The 15661-nt window shown below is 38.0% G+C and overlaps 1 protein-coding gene across 2 annotated transcripts in view; it reads left to right on the plus strand.

Annotated features, from left to right (window-relative positions):
• The window catches only part of PPARGC1A (PPARG coactivator 1 alpha), a 280818-nt gene that overhangs the window by 228409 nt on the left and 36748 nt on the right, over positions 1-15661 (plus strand). For both annotated transcript variants that reach the window (XM_087828004.1, XM_016218252.2), the window contains exon 3: positions 14966-15160. In XM_087828004.1, coding sequence (XP_087684130.1) covers positions 14966-15160 — 195 coding nt within the window. The remainder of the gene's footprint in view (positions 1-14965; positions 15161-15661) is intronic.

Genomic DNA, 15661 nt, shown 5'->3' on the forward strand with positions numbered 1-15661 from the left:
TTAGCAGTACATTTTTACATAATGCTTCCTATTCTTCTTCAAAGCAAGATATTTTGCTATTTTTATTTCCAGTAACCTTAAGGCATAGACATGGCAGATTTCACTGCTGCCCTTTTACAGATGAGAAAATTAAGACCCAAGGAAGGCAGATTCTATGCCAGGGTCCCAAAGTTGAGTGGACTTGGACTCGCCTCGATCAATCATTTAACCACACTTAAGTTTTTCTCTGGCCTTTGTATCATACTCTACACATGCTTTTTATTTTTATATTTTTTTATTTTATTAATACAAACATGCTCATTACAGGCCGATTAGAAAAAAGACAAAGTAAAGTCATCTGGTTTCACTTCCTTGTAATAATTTGGTGTTTAGTCTTTCAGACATTTCCCAAGAAATGTGCATAGGTCATGGGATGAACAAGTGCAATTTTTCAACTTTCTTGATTGCTTTAAAAATATTCAATGGGTATGTTTCATTTTAATGATATACACCTAATATCATTATTTTCACGTATGTAACATGTCATTGTGTAGGTTCACTGGGTGACTTTTTAAGTTTAAACTCAAGCTTTCATAGCCTGCTCAGCCTATCGTCAGAGGCCTCTCTAATGTAATCTGTGATGGTGTTTGTTTTTTAAAAGGGGTCCAATCTGATGCAGCAGTCCTAGTAATAGGCTCTTATCTGATGCCTGTCCTGGCCATATACACCACAGAGATCTATTTGATGGACTTATGGGTACCAAAGAAGCATCTAGCACTGGAGAAAGCTACTGACAAGAAATAACCAAGGGGTGCAAAGGTCAAAGCTCCTAGCCCATAGTTTGAGTGGGTAATTGAGGTAAGAACTGGGACCCAGGAAAGATAACCTTCCTAGTACAGGGACCAGACTTGACAGGCAGTGGATGAAAGTGAAGCATCCACCTTCTGTGGAAAAGGTTCGAGCATCTTGATGTGGGACTGTGGTCTCCACTGATGGGAAAGTTTTCTCTGCATCAGCCCATGAGATAGTTTATAGCAAATATTTCATTTTCCCTCAAAAGTTCTACCGTTCAATCTTTTATAGGACCAATTCTTAATCCTAGTTCCCATTAGATTCCCACCATGGTAGCTTTTAAAAATACCAACTGCTACCTTCAAAAACACTCATTTAATTGCTCTGAAGTGAGGGGAAGCAAACCTATACATATATTTTAAATGCTCACATGACTCTGATATACAGCCAAAGTTGAGATTCACAGCTCTACAGGTATCTTTCAATTTGTGTAAAAGACAGTCAGCAGGAAGCTTTTCTTTAAGTCAAGATTTCGTACTGACTTGTATTTTCAACAGTTTTAGAGATTTAAGTGTTTCTAAGTTATCCCAGTATGAAGCCTTCTCTAAGAAAAATAACCATGGCCTGGTTTCGTAAATAAATATGACTTTTTAAAAGATTTGGCTTGCCCAGCCGGGCTTGGCTCATCGGTTGAGTATCGGCCCAGGATCCAGAAGATCGAGGTTCGATTCCCTATCAGGGCACATGTCTGGGTTGCGGGCTCGATCCCCAGCAGGGGGCATGCAAGAGGTAGCCAATCACTGACTCTCTCTTATCATTGATGTTTCTCTTTCCCTTCCTCTCTCTGAAATCAATAAAGATATATTTAAAATTAAAAAAAAAATAAAGTGATTTGGTTTTCCTTAAATAAAAGTAGAGTTTTTATTGCTTTATACATTTATTTATTACTCAGAGTAGTTTATTTTATTTACAGGAATTGATTTTTGTTAATCATCTATGTTCACTTGCTAGAATAAACTCATTGAGGGCAGGTATTTTTAATTATTTTCTTCATTGCTATATCCTCAGTGTCAGGAATGCCTGCGATACCCTGACCAGGAAGCTCAGTTGGTTAGAGCATTGTCCCCATATGCCAAGGCTGTGGGTTCAATCCCCGCATATACAAGAAGCAACCAATAGATGTGTAAATAACTGGAACAGCAAATTGATTGATCTCTCTCCCAATCTCTCTCTCCTTTTTTCTCTCTTAAATCAATAAACAAAATAATTTAAAAGAAGAATGCCTGGTACATAGTACAAATATGTACTCAATACATATTTGTTAACATGTTTTTGACACTCAGTTTGACATACAAATCATGATTCATACTCTCAAGAAGCCTATGTCCAGCATTTCTGTAGAGGTCTGCACTGGCAACTTCCCATTTACAGTATTTTAAACAATGTTCAGGCCGCAAGAAGAAAAATAGCAAGTGTATGAAAAAGCTTCTTTGCCATTATATACTTCTCTTCTGGGAAGCAACATGGCATAGTAGAGAAACTAAGGCGCCCACAGGATCCAAACAAATACATATTTTGATCAGTTACTTATTTACTTGGAGAAAGTTTAAGTCTTTGGTAGTCAGCCTTCTCATCTCCAAGATCATGCAGTTGGGAGAGCTGAGTCTTTTTAAGCTCTTACTTTTGGTTTTTCTGTTACTACATCCGATCATTATGAGCCTATCATTAAATGACTTGTTTCCTCCCTTCTCCTTACCTTTTCTAAGTCTTGAATTCAGTTTGCTTTGTCCTACTTTTGTCATTTCCCATGTTGTTATGGGCACATCTGCTTTTTAAATCCAGTTATCAAGGTCCCTTTTAAAAATGTCCCTGTTGGTGTTAGTAGTCACTTTGGCTAACCAAGTGTCAAATGGTACCCTACTGCGTGTGCTCACCACATATGTGTATAAACCACTGATAATTATGGGTGATTCTGCAGTATAAAGTATTTAAAGTTTCCTCACAAGGTGTCCACTCAGTCTGGCATTAAAAGAAGCTCAGTCTCTAAATCCTAGGAGATTGCAGACTTACTCCGATGCTTTGGAAACCTATACCCATGTGAAATACTTAGATACGAAGTCACTGAGAAGATGAATGTCTTGTATTGTACTTATTCGGCAAGTATTTATTGACAGCCCACTACTCTGTGCAGAACACTTTAGTGGAAAATGAAATTTGCTCAAGGAGTCTAAGGCCCAATTCCAGGCTCTAAAGGCTCCCATTCTATTGGGGGAAGGGCCAGTATCGGCAGAGAGGATTATCAGGAAGCCGCTTTGATTTCCTTCACCCTAGACGGCCCCACGGAGAGGCCAACCTGGCCTCTGAATAGCTGGTAACCACCTTGAGACAATTTTCTCTCCTTTTAATGCTATTGCCTGAATATTGCAGTAATCAGATCATTTGACATCACCCGTATCTTGGCATCTCCAACTTTAATATACCACACAGATCCCACCCGGCGCCAGGGATCTGCACTGCACGGCATGCACACATATCTCATGGTGCTAAGTCTTTGTGAACAAATAGCACTGGCTTTTGGGATGGTGCCTTCTAAGCACTTTGTTGGGGCCAGAAAATGTGCTGTCTTTCAGAGAATGTACTGGTTGAAATGGGAAATTCCTATAAAATGCTTCTTACAGAGTCAGTCTAAAAATTATTGCTTATGCCCCGGGTTAATATCTACTAATTTGCAACCATAAAACTTTATGGGTCCTTTACATTAGGCCTCCCTTCTGAAGTCCTGGTGCTGCTGTGCTCACTGATCAAGGCCCATGTGTAATGTTTGTTAAATATTTCCAAAGTCTGTCTCTCTTTCCTTGGATATATATGTATACACACACACAAACATATAGACGCACACTCTCTATTCTCTCTCTCTCATATGTGTATATATACATATCCTAAATATATCCTATATCCTCTGTTTATCTATCATCTATCTATCTCTATCTGTTATCTATCTATCATCTATCTATCTATCTATCTATCTATCTATCTATCTATCTATCTATCATCTATCTATCTATCTATTTATATCTATTTATCTATCATCATCTATCTACCTATCTATCTAAACTCTATATTCTCTCTCTCTTTACATATATATATTCTCTTTATGTGTATATATGTATATGTACTTATGAACTCTATGTTTTCTCTATATGTATATATGTATATATGCATTATGTCAATTTCTCTCTTTATATATATTTATATATGTATATAGATATACACCTATATATATTGAAAGGGGGTCATTTGTTAATTTTCAGCTATTCTCTCTCCTCCAAACTAAAATTAGGTCCTTAGAAAACAGATTATAGTGCATAGTAGGCACTCAAAAAATATGTGTAAATAATAAATATATCTGTATGTGTAAATATGCAATAAATGTGGTACAGGTCTGCACATGTGTGCAGGAGCAGAGGGCATGTCAAGTGTAGATGTCATAGTTCATCTTGGTGTGCATTTCGGGTGCTTGCTCCATGCAATAAGCATACAAGCAGCTAGAGATTATGTGAAACCCTGCCCTTTAATTCTAACATATCCACCCCAGCGAGTAAGAGGTAGGCAATGACCTTTATACAAATCGTAAGGATTCCTGGGCATTCGTGTATGTAATAATCTTAATACTATACTTAAAATGTCTGTATTGCATAGGCTTCCCTCACAGAGGAAAGAATGTTTGTCCTTTCCCTCTCATTTGTTCATATCTTATCCACACCTCAAAGTCTAATTTGAATGTCCCCTCTATTATGGGATTTCCCCCACCCAACAAATCCATATTTTGTTTCACTTATTTTGAACTCAGTCTAGCTCATGAGGATAATAATGTAATCATGATAATGTTAGTAACAGCAAACACAGTCCTCACTATAACCCAGGCTCTGATGTGTACTACTTGTATGGATTAGCTCAGTTGATTTTCAAAATACCCCTATACTGTAAGTCCTATTGTTGTACCATACTTCTCAGACATGAAATTGGAGGGACAGAGAGGTTAGGTAAATTGCTGGAGGTCACACACCTTGTAGGTGATGAACTCAGTATCCAAACTCAGGCATTCTAATTTTAGAGTCTATATTTTGCCTCACTGCCTCTTTCATAACAACATAAAAATCTTATAAGGCTTTTATGCCCTTTCAGGGTTGTAAAAATGCTTAAGAAGTCTAGAAATGTTTAAGAATTCTGCAAAAGTAAATAGAAGAAAATCATCAAGAATCATTTAGCATGGTCTATCTAATCAAATAGACTTTAACCAAACTGAACTTTATGATAATTGCGATGGTCAGAAAATATTGCAGGAAGAGGACAATGATTGGCAGTAGAAAGAATGAAATATCATCTGACTAATCAAAAAGAAATTTACAAAGTTAACAAACAATAAGCTGTAATCAACAAGGAAGCATCGACCATGAAACATCTAAGCACATTAATGTAAAATATAGGGCATAAGAATTCCCACAGAATAAATAAAAAGTATGTTATTAATAACTACTAAGAGCTGTTAGAATGGCATGTGTTAGAGGGGATAAATCTAGCACACATGGAATTGTAAATTTCAACTTGATTTATACACTATCCAATAGCCACAAAACAGCAACTTACCCAAACTTACATGATTGTCAGAATCACTTGGCTGCTTATCAAAACTTCAGGATCCTGGACTCTTCCTCTGGCAATCAATTCTCCACTGGAAGCAGTTTTGCCTTTGGCAATTATTTGGCAATATATGGAGACATTTTGTGTTGTCATAATTGGGGAGGTGCTACCGGAATTTAATGGGTAGAGGCCAGGGATGCTGTGTGACATCTTAAAATGCACAGGACAGACCCCCACAGCAAGGAATTATCTAGCGCCAAATGTCAATATGGCCAGTGTCAAGAAACTCTATCCGGGGATTTTCATTTTATGCTCTGCAGTGGGGCCCCAAAATCTGTACTTCTGTCCAGGGACCAAGGTTATTCTTATGAAGGCTTTAAGAGCTTGAAGATACCGGTATGCGCTGGATTTGCTGAAAAACATCCCATTAAAGAGGGAACACTTAAAGTAGGCTTTGAAGTGGGGTATAATGTAAACAAATGAAGGGGGAAGGGAGGAATATTCTAATAGCAAACACTACTGGTAGGAGTCAAGGTGGGCTAGCAGTAACCCTGGGTCAGGAATAAGCAGTGAGAAGCGATCTGAACGAAACCTCTCGTTTGCATGTAAGGCCAATTCTGCCTCATGGGGAGGAGTTGTATTTCCCCACCTTAGTTTTTCCCTGTTGACCCTTAACTGATAAGAATATAGATTAGACCAGCCTGAGCTTATGCCCATTTTTGCCCTAATAACTTCTCTCATAAAATTCCAACATATAAAGGGAGTGGGAACAAGATGTAATCAGATAGATCTAGTTTGATATCCAACTCTGCCTGCCTCTCATTAGCCCCGTAAGTTTGGAGCTAATAATAGGATTAATGGGTGGTTTAAATGAAATAGTACCTAGAAAGAAATTAACTCAGCAGCGCGTAGGAAGTACTCAGTAAAGGTCAGCGGTGGTTGGCTATGTTTTAAATTAAAATAGCATTTATCTGTTGGAATAGTTGTGACACTATGTAAATGAACAGAAAAAAAGTGAAGTTGGGGTTTAAGATGATAATCGGTATCTTATATCAATCTTAGCAGCTGATTACTTTGTACTTTGTTTCAATCAAAGAGAGCAGAGTAAATTCTTCATCATATAAATATCTGTAAGTGGCTCCAGGTTTTAACCTGCTTACCCTTACTTCTCAAGATAATTTTTATTCCTGAGGCCAACACAAAATGATTCCTCTTGACAGGTTAATGCAGTGGTGGTCTCTAATGTGTTTATAAGATAACAATTTGAGTGTGCACATTGCTTTCTAAAAACAAACTCTTTATGTTGGAATATGAGGTCAATTACATAAGTAGAGCAAATACATTCTACAATATTTATAATCCATCCTTACAGTAGCTAGATGGATGTCCAGGGTTCTGTGGAACACAGTTTGAAAAAACCTTTGGCTAAGACTGTTATATATTCCCAGCTTATAGACGAGTGTGTTATGCAGTATTGAAGGAAGAAGCTCACTCTAGTCCAGATAAATTACATCAATTGTTTTCTCTTGATTGGAGAACCTGATGCATGGACCGAGATAGTAAGTTAGTCTGGCATGATTTTCTCCTCATAAATCGTCTTGGCTCTTTTGAGATATTTGCAAATTAATTGCTTGATGATGCATTCTAGTGTCCTCCCAAACACCACAGTTGGTGTGAGTAATTCTTTGCTTTTACAAGATATATCCCAGCCCCTTCCTTTATGAAAGATGGACATTTCATTGACTCTTACAGATTCAGTGCTTTGGGACTAATTTCAGAATTAGCTCCTCTTAGTTGTCACTGTTCGTTACTTACTTCTTTCCCACTAAGAATATATTGGCTGCTTGCCTGACCTATCAGCTGGTGTATGAGAAATGAATGCAAGCTAATTTTAAGTCATAGCGTAAGATAAATATTATTAATAAGATGCATCTGCCGGAGGTGGAAAGAGGTAGGATGTACAGAGCAAACAGCAATGACAACAAGAGGTAAATGAAGAGTCACATTAGATTCTTAGGACTGGTTAGACTTTTTAGTTACTATCCTTCTTTATTTTTATTAAGCATCTACTATATTCCAAGTGTCTTAATAGTGATCAGACAGGCATTACAGACCTTCTATTTTAGATATATTGCAAACAAATCTATACTGAGTAACAGAAATAAGTGTCAAAGGGAAAAATAAACCAAGAAGGTAGATAGAATATGCCTGGAATAGTTGGGAAGGTCTCACTGAGAACATGACATTTGAGTAAATGAGGGGATAAAGGGGGAAGCCATGTGGCCATCTGGCAGAAGAGCCTTCTAGCAAGGGGAAACAGCAGGTGCAAAGACCTTGGGGCAGGAGAATGCCTGGCATTTTTGTGAGGAGAATGCCTGACATTTTTGTGGACTTATGAAGAGGTCAGAGTGATTGGAAAGGATTCAGACAGATAAATGGGGGTGTTGACAGGGTGAGATGATGTGGGTCTTAGTATAGGATAACCAACCATACATCTCAGTTACCCCGTGATAGTCTGGATTAACCCCTGAGTGGCTGATTTCCTATAGTACACCCCCTCACTCTCAAAAGTGTTCTGTCTTAGATGACACATTACGCGGTGATCCTAGTCTAGTGGGTCACTTTTAGGATTTTGGCTTTTACTCTTAGAGATATGGGAAGCCATGGAAGGTTTGGTCAAAAGAAGGCCAAGATATGGCTTAAGTTCTATCAGGATCACTTAGTCTTCTGTGTTGAGAATGGACTGTTGGGATGGGGTGGCAAATGGCAAGGGTGAAATCAGGGACACCAGTTAGGAACCCATAGGATTATCATCCTGATCTGCACAGTGCAGCCAGAGTTGAGTTGTTTCATTTGAGGCCATGCAGCTAGGGAGTGGTGCAAATGGAACTAGGGCCAATTCTCCTGATTTCCAGTCTGGTGTTTTTTACACAGTGCCTGGTTTCTCCCTTAGTTTAAACTTGCGGAAGTGTTTTGAAAAATATACATGAACCAGCCCCTCCCCCCGGAAATAGTTCATTTTGAGTGTATTAACCCTGATTTTCTTAGGTCTTTCTCTTGAACCTCTGGTTTTACACATTTAGCTTATGTAACCTCTTCAGAGTAATGAACTTCACATGTTCAGGACATGCTTGTTAACTCATGAGTGTGTAAAATAAGCTAATAAGTTAGAATGGAACCTAAGTACAGATGTGAATGTATATTTCTACTGATTTAAACAGGAGCATAAATATTAACAGGAATTATATAGACTTCCATAGATATAAATATATTTATGGAGAGGACTCTTCAGTTTTGCTTATATTTATTTCTACTTGATTCTTATTTTTGTGGTAGTTATCCTCAGTGTATCATCATTGGTTCCTCAGAGCAGATGACTGGAAGGAAGAATCCATGTGCTTATTATATACTTATATAGTCAACTACAATTGAATATGTGGGACTACACTTAAGAGATTGAAATATATTTGCATAGATTCTAAATATGTGCACTTGATATGCAAACTTATATGTGTTGGGGGGGCATGGGATGTTATGTATAGACACATTTACATATATGATATTTTAAGGAGCCTATATGTCCACAGGGAGTTACTCAGATAGTGAAATTAAATTCTGTATTCTCTCGACTAGCCACTAAATCAGTAAAACCTTAAATTCCAGCAACTTTGGTATCCCCCAGGGCAAATACTTGTCACATAAAGTGCTTATCTTATCTCTCCTGGGAATAAAATAGGGGAAGAAGCTAACTCTTGGGGCATTTGTAAGAAATAAATAGATACAAAGTTGTTTTTGTAAGACAGGTGTGATGTAATATGAGATGGTCTTTATTGTCTCCATTAGGTTTCTGTTGCACATACATGCTTGACATTTCTTAAGTCATTTTTATCCTACCTTCAAGTAAGTGCTCATCCCCTTTTCAAAATCCTTATTCCATATGCTAAATAAAAAGCTCGTGGTCTATTTTAGGGACTCTTCCTGTTGAATGGGGTACGAGCTAGCAATGTTTAAGAACCGTCATGTGGGGATTGTGCCCATTTTCTGTTTGGGGCGTAGCCAGTGGGCAGACACACTGCTACCTTTCCTGGGTGTAAGGGAAGCAAGAGAAACCGCAGTGGACTGCAGAGCATTCAAGGAGACAAAGAGAGTTGTTCGAGAGTGGGTATTCAAAATGTTTAACAACCTTTCCAGGAAAGGCTCTGCCCACTGAGTGGACCTGTGCAATAAACAGTCAGCGACATGGTATCCGTCCCATTTAAAATGGTTTTCAAAGAAACCTAAAAACCTCAAATTCTATTTCAGTGGTCTAGTCTAAATTGTTATTTTTACATTTTATTTCAGGAAAGAAATTTTTCTTTATTGCAAATTCAGCTTCTTGCAAATTTTGAATCACACTTTGTACATCAAAACCAAAATTTATACATGCAAAAGTTTTTTGGCTTTTTGTGCCTGTACAGAACGTTACGTAGGGACAAGCAAGAAAGGGACTCCTCCGATCAAGTGCAGTCCTTATTTGAACCCCCAAACCTATCATAAAAGTTGCTTTCTTGCTTATTTATTTCAACTCCTGGTAGGGTCTAGTAGAACAAATAATCCAAAATAGTGGATAATCCAAAAATGTCATTTATATTTGGCTTCAGAATACATTACCAGATGTTACTGTAGCAGATTTCCCTTCCTAATTAGGCCTCACTTAAAGTGGGAGTTAATTTTGTCTTCATTAGCTGCTTCCAAATCAGCCGGATGGGGCAGGGAGGAAGCCCGAGGCATGCTGGGTATTTGGGAGGAAGCTGCCCAGTGCTAAGAGTCGATGCAGATCATGCTCAAAAAATGAAATTCAAATATGAGTTATCAAGGTAACAGGCATGTACAGTTTACTGAGCACCTTCTTAAAGAATTCTCAGGCTTTTATTCACTCTTTATCTCCCTATTAATTATGAGTGTAGAAAAATTCTGTAACAGGAATTAGGCAGATAATAACCTGAAACTTAAAATTAGAGGCTCGGAGAGGTTGAGCAACCTCTCCCACAGATTGATCTCTGAGTAAACAGTCCCTAAGATGCTGAAACTGATTAATGAGTGATAGGAAGACCCCACTGTTTCCGTCTTATTGATGATTTGAATGATGAGGGGGCAAGAATTCTCCCGGCCTAATTCGAATTAAGAGAGCTAAGATAATGAAGCTGTGATTAAATGGCTATTAAACTATTTTTATCAAACAGAGATCAAGCAAGTGTGAGAATCTAGGGACACAGAGTGTAATTGCAATTCTATAAGAGGTGGAAAAAAATGACTATCATGAGCAGGGCATGGCCCTTCCCTAATAGCCTGTGTTTAGAAATCTTGGGGATGCCACATGCTGGTTTCACTCTCGGTTTCCCCTCAGGTGTTGGTTAGCACTTCAAAGTCCCTGATCTCCTCCTTAATTTAGTGGATTGATCCCCTCTCTGTGTGCAGTTGGGTGAGTGGAATGTGCTCTCTGCCCCAGGATGGGTAACCGGTTGGAAGATCCTTTTGCCAACTGCTCACAAAGGAAGAGGCCCCGGTATTATATACTGGATTCAAACTTTCAATTTTGAGGTGACTCTAGTCACCTGAAGGGGCAGAATTAACCTCCTTTGACTGTGCCTTTTGAATTATATCACCCTTTGTACAGGTCACATAGGGACCCAGCAGTCCCAAAGAGCAGTGGCGAAGGCTCTGATTGTGTTGACTGTTCTGAACTCTCATTTATTAAGGATCTGACACTGCTTTGAAATTGTTGCACTTTCTAAATCTGGGTTGTTCACATGCATGTCTGCGTATCATCTAGCACTGGAGATTCTTTATACCTTGAGAGAGATTGTGTTAATGTGTTTTCCTTACTCTGGAGAGCCCTTGGAGAATGGAGTGTTACTTTCACATGGATCTTTATTTAGGTGGAAGAATAGCAGTGGACTAGCATTATGTAAGGAGAGCCCAAGGTTGAACCCCACTGTGGGAAATGCTGCTTCATAGTCACAGAGTTCAATGTGGAGATAGAGGCCCATTGGCCTGGTTTGCATCTTGCTCCACCCGCCGGCTCTCAGGTGTAAGGTAGAGCTTGGATTGTGTCGCTGTACACCACTACCCATTGTTGATCTGCTCTCTCTTTCTCACCTTGCTGCTTTTCTTTTCTTTATAAAAACTTATTTGAAGCTCATAAGTATATTTTTGTTAGAACAGTCACTTTCAGTATCTAGAAAGCAGTATCAGAGCCGAGTCTTTGAAAGGTTGTCTTGCAATGTCCTTCTAGGGACTAATGTGCTTCCGTGACCTGTCACCTGTGAACAGACATGTGTTACTAGGCCAGTGGGCTTCATCTGTAGCAACTTTGATATATTTGCTCTGTCAATTGGGACGAAAGCAATAATGGAAAGTGACATTAATTGTTGAACAGATTTCTTTTTGTCACATCCATTGCCTTCAAGGGGATGTTTTCTTGTTGAAACTCTTGGTACACTAATTGAAATTGCCACGGTTAGGGGGAATGTACACTTAGTGGTACATGTAGGAATATCTGTTGAACTTCAACACAAAAATATCATTGATAAATATCAGACTTTTCTCCCCAGTCTTTTAGGGTTAAAGGAAACAGAGAATTTGAAATAATAACATCATTTTCTTTCTTGATTTAAGAACTACCTTCCTAAAATAATTGGTCTTGGAGCACCTCTCTAAGTCATCCACATATAGGAATGATAATTAAAAGGTTTCAATTACTTCTAATGGACACTTACTGTAAGTAATGATTAAAGCCCTACTAGTCCATGATAGTTAAATACCAGCCTACTCTACCTACATACCTACATACCCCAACACACACACACACACACACACACACACACACACAATTCCAGTCTTGAATCCCATGACACTCACCCCCTCACTGTGGCTCCAGTAGAGAGGAGAATTAAAATAGTTGGTGGTTTATTCAGACCTTGTAAATTAATTATAACATTATCAACCTCCAATAGTTCTGCCATTGTATCTGGTGTACATTCACCCAAGCTTGTTAATGAAATTGGAAAAAAACTAGTTAATTTAAGTGCTCTTTGTCATTTTGACTTGATTGGAATTATTGTAGTTTGTTTACACCAGGGATCAAACTAAGGCGCTATTGTATTATGTGATTGAAAGCAAACAGAGGCTTGTAATAATGCAGGAAAGCCAAACACAAAATTTAAATTGAGGTAAACAAAATTACTCATTTATTAGTAAATATTCTTAGCTATTTTTTCTTGAGCTATTTTTAAACTTGAAATAAACTCATAAAATTGGGATACCTGGAAAAAATCCAATTTACTGAAAGTGTATGTGTGTTTGTGAGTATGCATGAGACATTTTCAAGAATGTCTTTATTAGATAATAAGGAGATGTTTATATTAATGTCAATTTCATGATTTGGGGAGATTTAAAATAAGATATTTTATTTTATTATAATTTTTATTCAGAACTGTTTAATACCCTGTTTTTTTGTTGTTGTTGTTTTTGTAGGTGGGGAAATCTAAATTTGATATAAAAAGTAGAAGATTGGAATCTTTAGATACCAAATTATGATCCTGGGTAGCAAACAAGGGAATATACTTAAGGATCTTTATTATTAAATTTACATTGCCCAGAAGAACTGAAGGGGAAAGAGTGGTGCTCTGTAAGGTTTTATTATTGAGTTGAGCAATTTGGATTTCAAGGAATTGGTCCTTGAAATGAAGTGGGGCCATTTTGAAGTTAGCATTCATCCCTTCTGATTAGGATTTCCCTTGGCCATTAGAGTCTTAAAACTCATACAGTTGTCACTCCACTCACAATGTCCCGTCCAGTCCAATCCAATGGCATTAAGGGGAGGCATTATGCAAATGTGAAAAATGCCCAGTAATGTCCGCTATGAGTAGCAAATAGCTCTTCGTGGCCTCTTGAATCCAAAAGAGAAAGAAGTCTGGGTGGAGGCTCATCAGTAATGAGAGAAAACAATTTTTATGTGAAAATAGAATGTATACATGATAAAAGCCTGCCTAATTTCTCTAGTGATACAATTTGATTTTCTGATTAGCTGTCTTATTCTGTGATTCTTGTAATTTTGTCAGGTCAATTAACTGGAGTTCACTGCTAGAGAGAAAGGAAGTGTGGGCCCTGCTGGCTTTATTAGATGTCAGCAGCTTAGGTGCATTTTATAATAGAGCCTGTATGAGATAATTTAGCTGCTGTTAATGTCATAGCGTGCAGGATTTTAGAAAAAGACCTATGAAACAGGTCAAATTGGACAAACTATGTGACGTGCTAAAGGAAGGAAAAAAAATGATATACACAAGATATATCTTAAGCAATAAATGCAGATCAGTGAATTATTCAGCAAGTAATCAATGGCTACCGGTTGCCCAGGTGCATTGATACGGCACACTGCCCTATAAACAAAGGGCATAGACTCGAGTTTGGGAGGACTTGAAGGTACTGAAATAAATATTACTTTTTATAATATACTGTTTACAGGTTCTTCCCTTCCACTGGAGTGGTATTGGAGGGGCGGGGTTTTGTCTCCTTTCTCTTCTACCTTCAACACCTAACATGGTCTTGACATAGCTCGGGTGTTCAAAACCATCTATGGAGCGAATAAATGAAGATTAGCTTTTCAAGGATGTGTTGGTGGGAAAATGAGTGAGAGTGCACTTGGATGAGCCCCCACTGGAAGTAAGCTTGCACTAGAATTGTACCCTTTGCCAAAAGAAATGAATTCATTTAAGAGTTATTACAAAGTAAGACTGTACTTAGCAACTAGACGGATGAAAAAAGAAGACTCCAGGTAGTTCCAAAGTTTAGGTCTGAAGTATTGTTACCCAAACATGAGAAGTCAAGAGCATTAGTAGTTTTGTCATGAGAGGTCCTAAGTTTGAGTTTTGGAGATGAGGGAGCTGTTACCAGGTAGAAATATCCAGTAGGCATTTACAGATTTTTAATTGAAGTTGGGGAAGATGCTAGGGAAAAAAATAAATGACTGTGGAATGTTCAGGGATGAGGTTATAATTGAAATTAGAAAAGTGTACAGTTTCTCTTGGTATAGTTTTAGTTTCTGGCTATGTTCAAATGGTGTTCTACGCATTTCGGCAGGTATGCTGTATAGGAGATTGAAACACTATATATGAAGGTGAAGGAGATGATGCCTAAAATTGACTCAAGTCCTGAGACCTAAATCATCTCTTTTAGCTAAGGAAACAAGACATAAACATGTGGAAAATGACTGTGAACAAGACAGAATTATATACAGCCATATTAAGCACTGACCTCATAAATTGCTATTTAGCAATTATGGACAGCTCAACAATCAGAGATTGGTGCAGCAGAGAGAAGTATTAATTAATTGTGTGTTTCAGACTAAAAGCAAATTTGGAGTTTAAGGAAGACACGGTCTTACTGCTCTGGCATAGACATTCGAAATTTCATGTTTTTTATTCATTTGGCGAAACATGTCCAATGCATGTGGATTAATAGTGTTGCCCATCTCCTAATGTCAACTCACTCATGTCTTCTTCCGTTTTTGCAGAAGATAGATGAAGAGAGCGAGGCGAACTTGCTAGCAGTCCTCACAGAGACGCTGGACAGTCTCCCCGTGGATGAAGACGGATTGCCCTCCTTTGACGCGCTGACAGATGGAGATGTGACCACTGAGAATGAGGCTAGTCCCTCCTCCATGCCTGACGGCACCCCTCCGCCTCAGGAGGCAGAAGAGCCGTCTCTAGTAAGAACCCTTCCTACTGTTTAACAGGAATCGGAGTTGCCTCTGGCTACCCGCTGCATGGGTATGATGTCGTAACAATAAGGTCTGGATTTTTAATTTAGACTGATGCCAAAACAATCCCCAGGCACGCTTGGAGTTGCAAATTCTGTGATTCTGTGTTTAAAAATATTGATAATATAGTCTTCATGTGATCTTATTGCATTTTTTAAAGCATCTTTTGTGTCTACTTTTTGTGTTTATTTCTTAGTATTATTTATGTTCATAATAGAAATTTAGAAAATATGGACAACCAAAAAGAACAGACTAAAAATTCACCTGTAATTTCTAACAACCTCTAATATGCAAAATGATTGAAATCTCCTCTTTCGTTAAGATTTAACATCAACATGTTTGTGAATTTTAAATGTGTACATTATTTTTAATGGTTGTATAGTATTTTATTATTCAGAAATGTCATAATTTATTGAGCAATCCCTATGGTTGGATATTTAGTCTTTTTCC

This window comes from Miniopterus natalensis, chromosome 1 (genome assembly GCF_054644295.1).
Source record: "Miniopterus natalensis isolate mMinNat1 chromosome 1, mMinNat1.hap1, whole genome shotgun sequence".
Lineage (NCBI taxonomy): Eukaryota > Metazoa > Chordata > Mammalia > Chiroptera > Miniopteridae > Miniopterus > Miniopterus natalensis.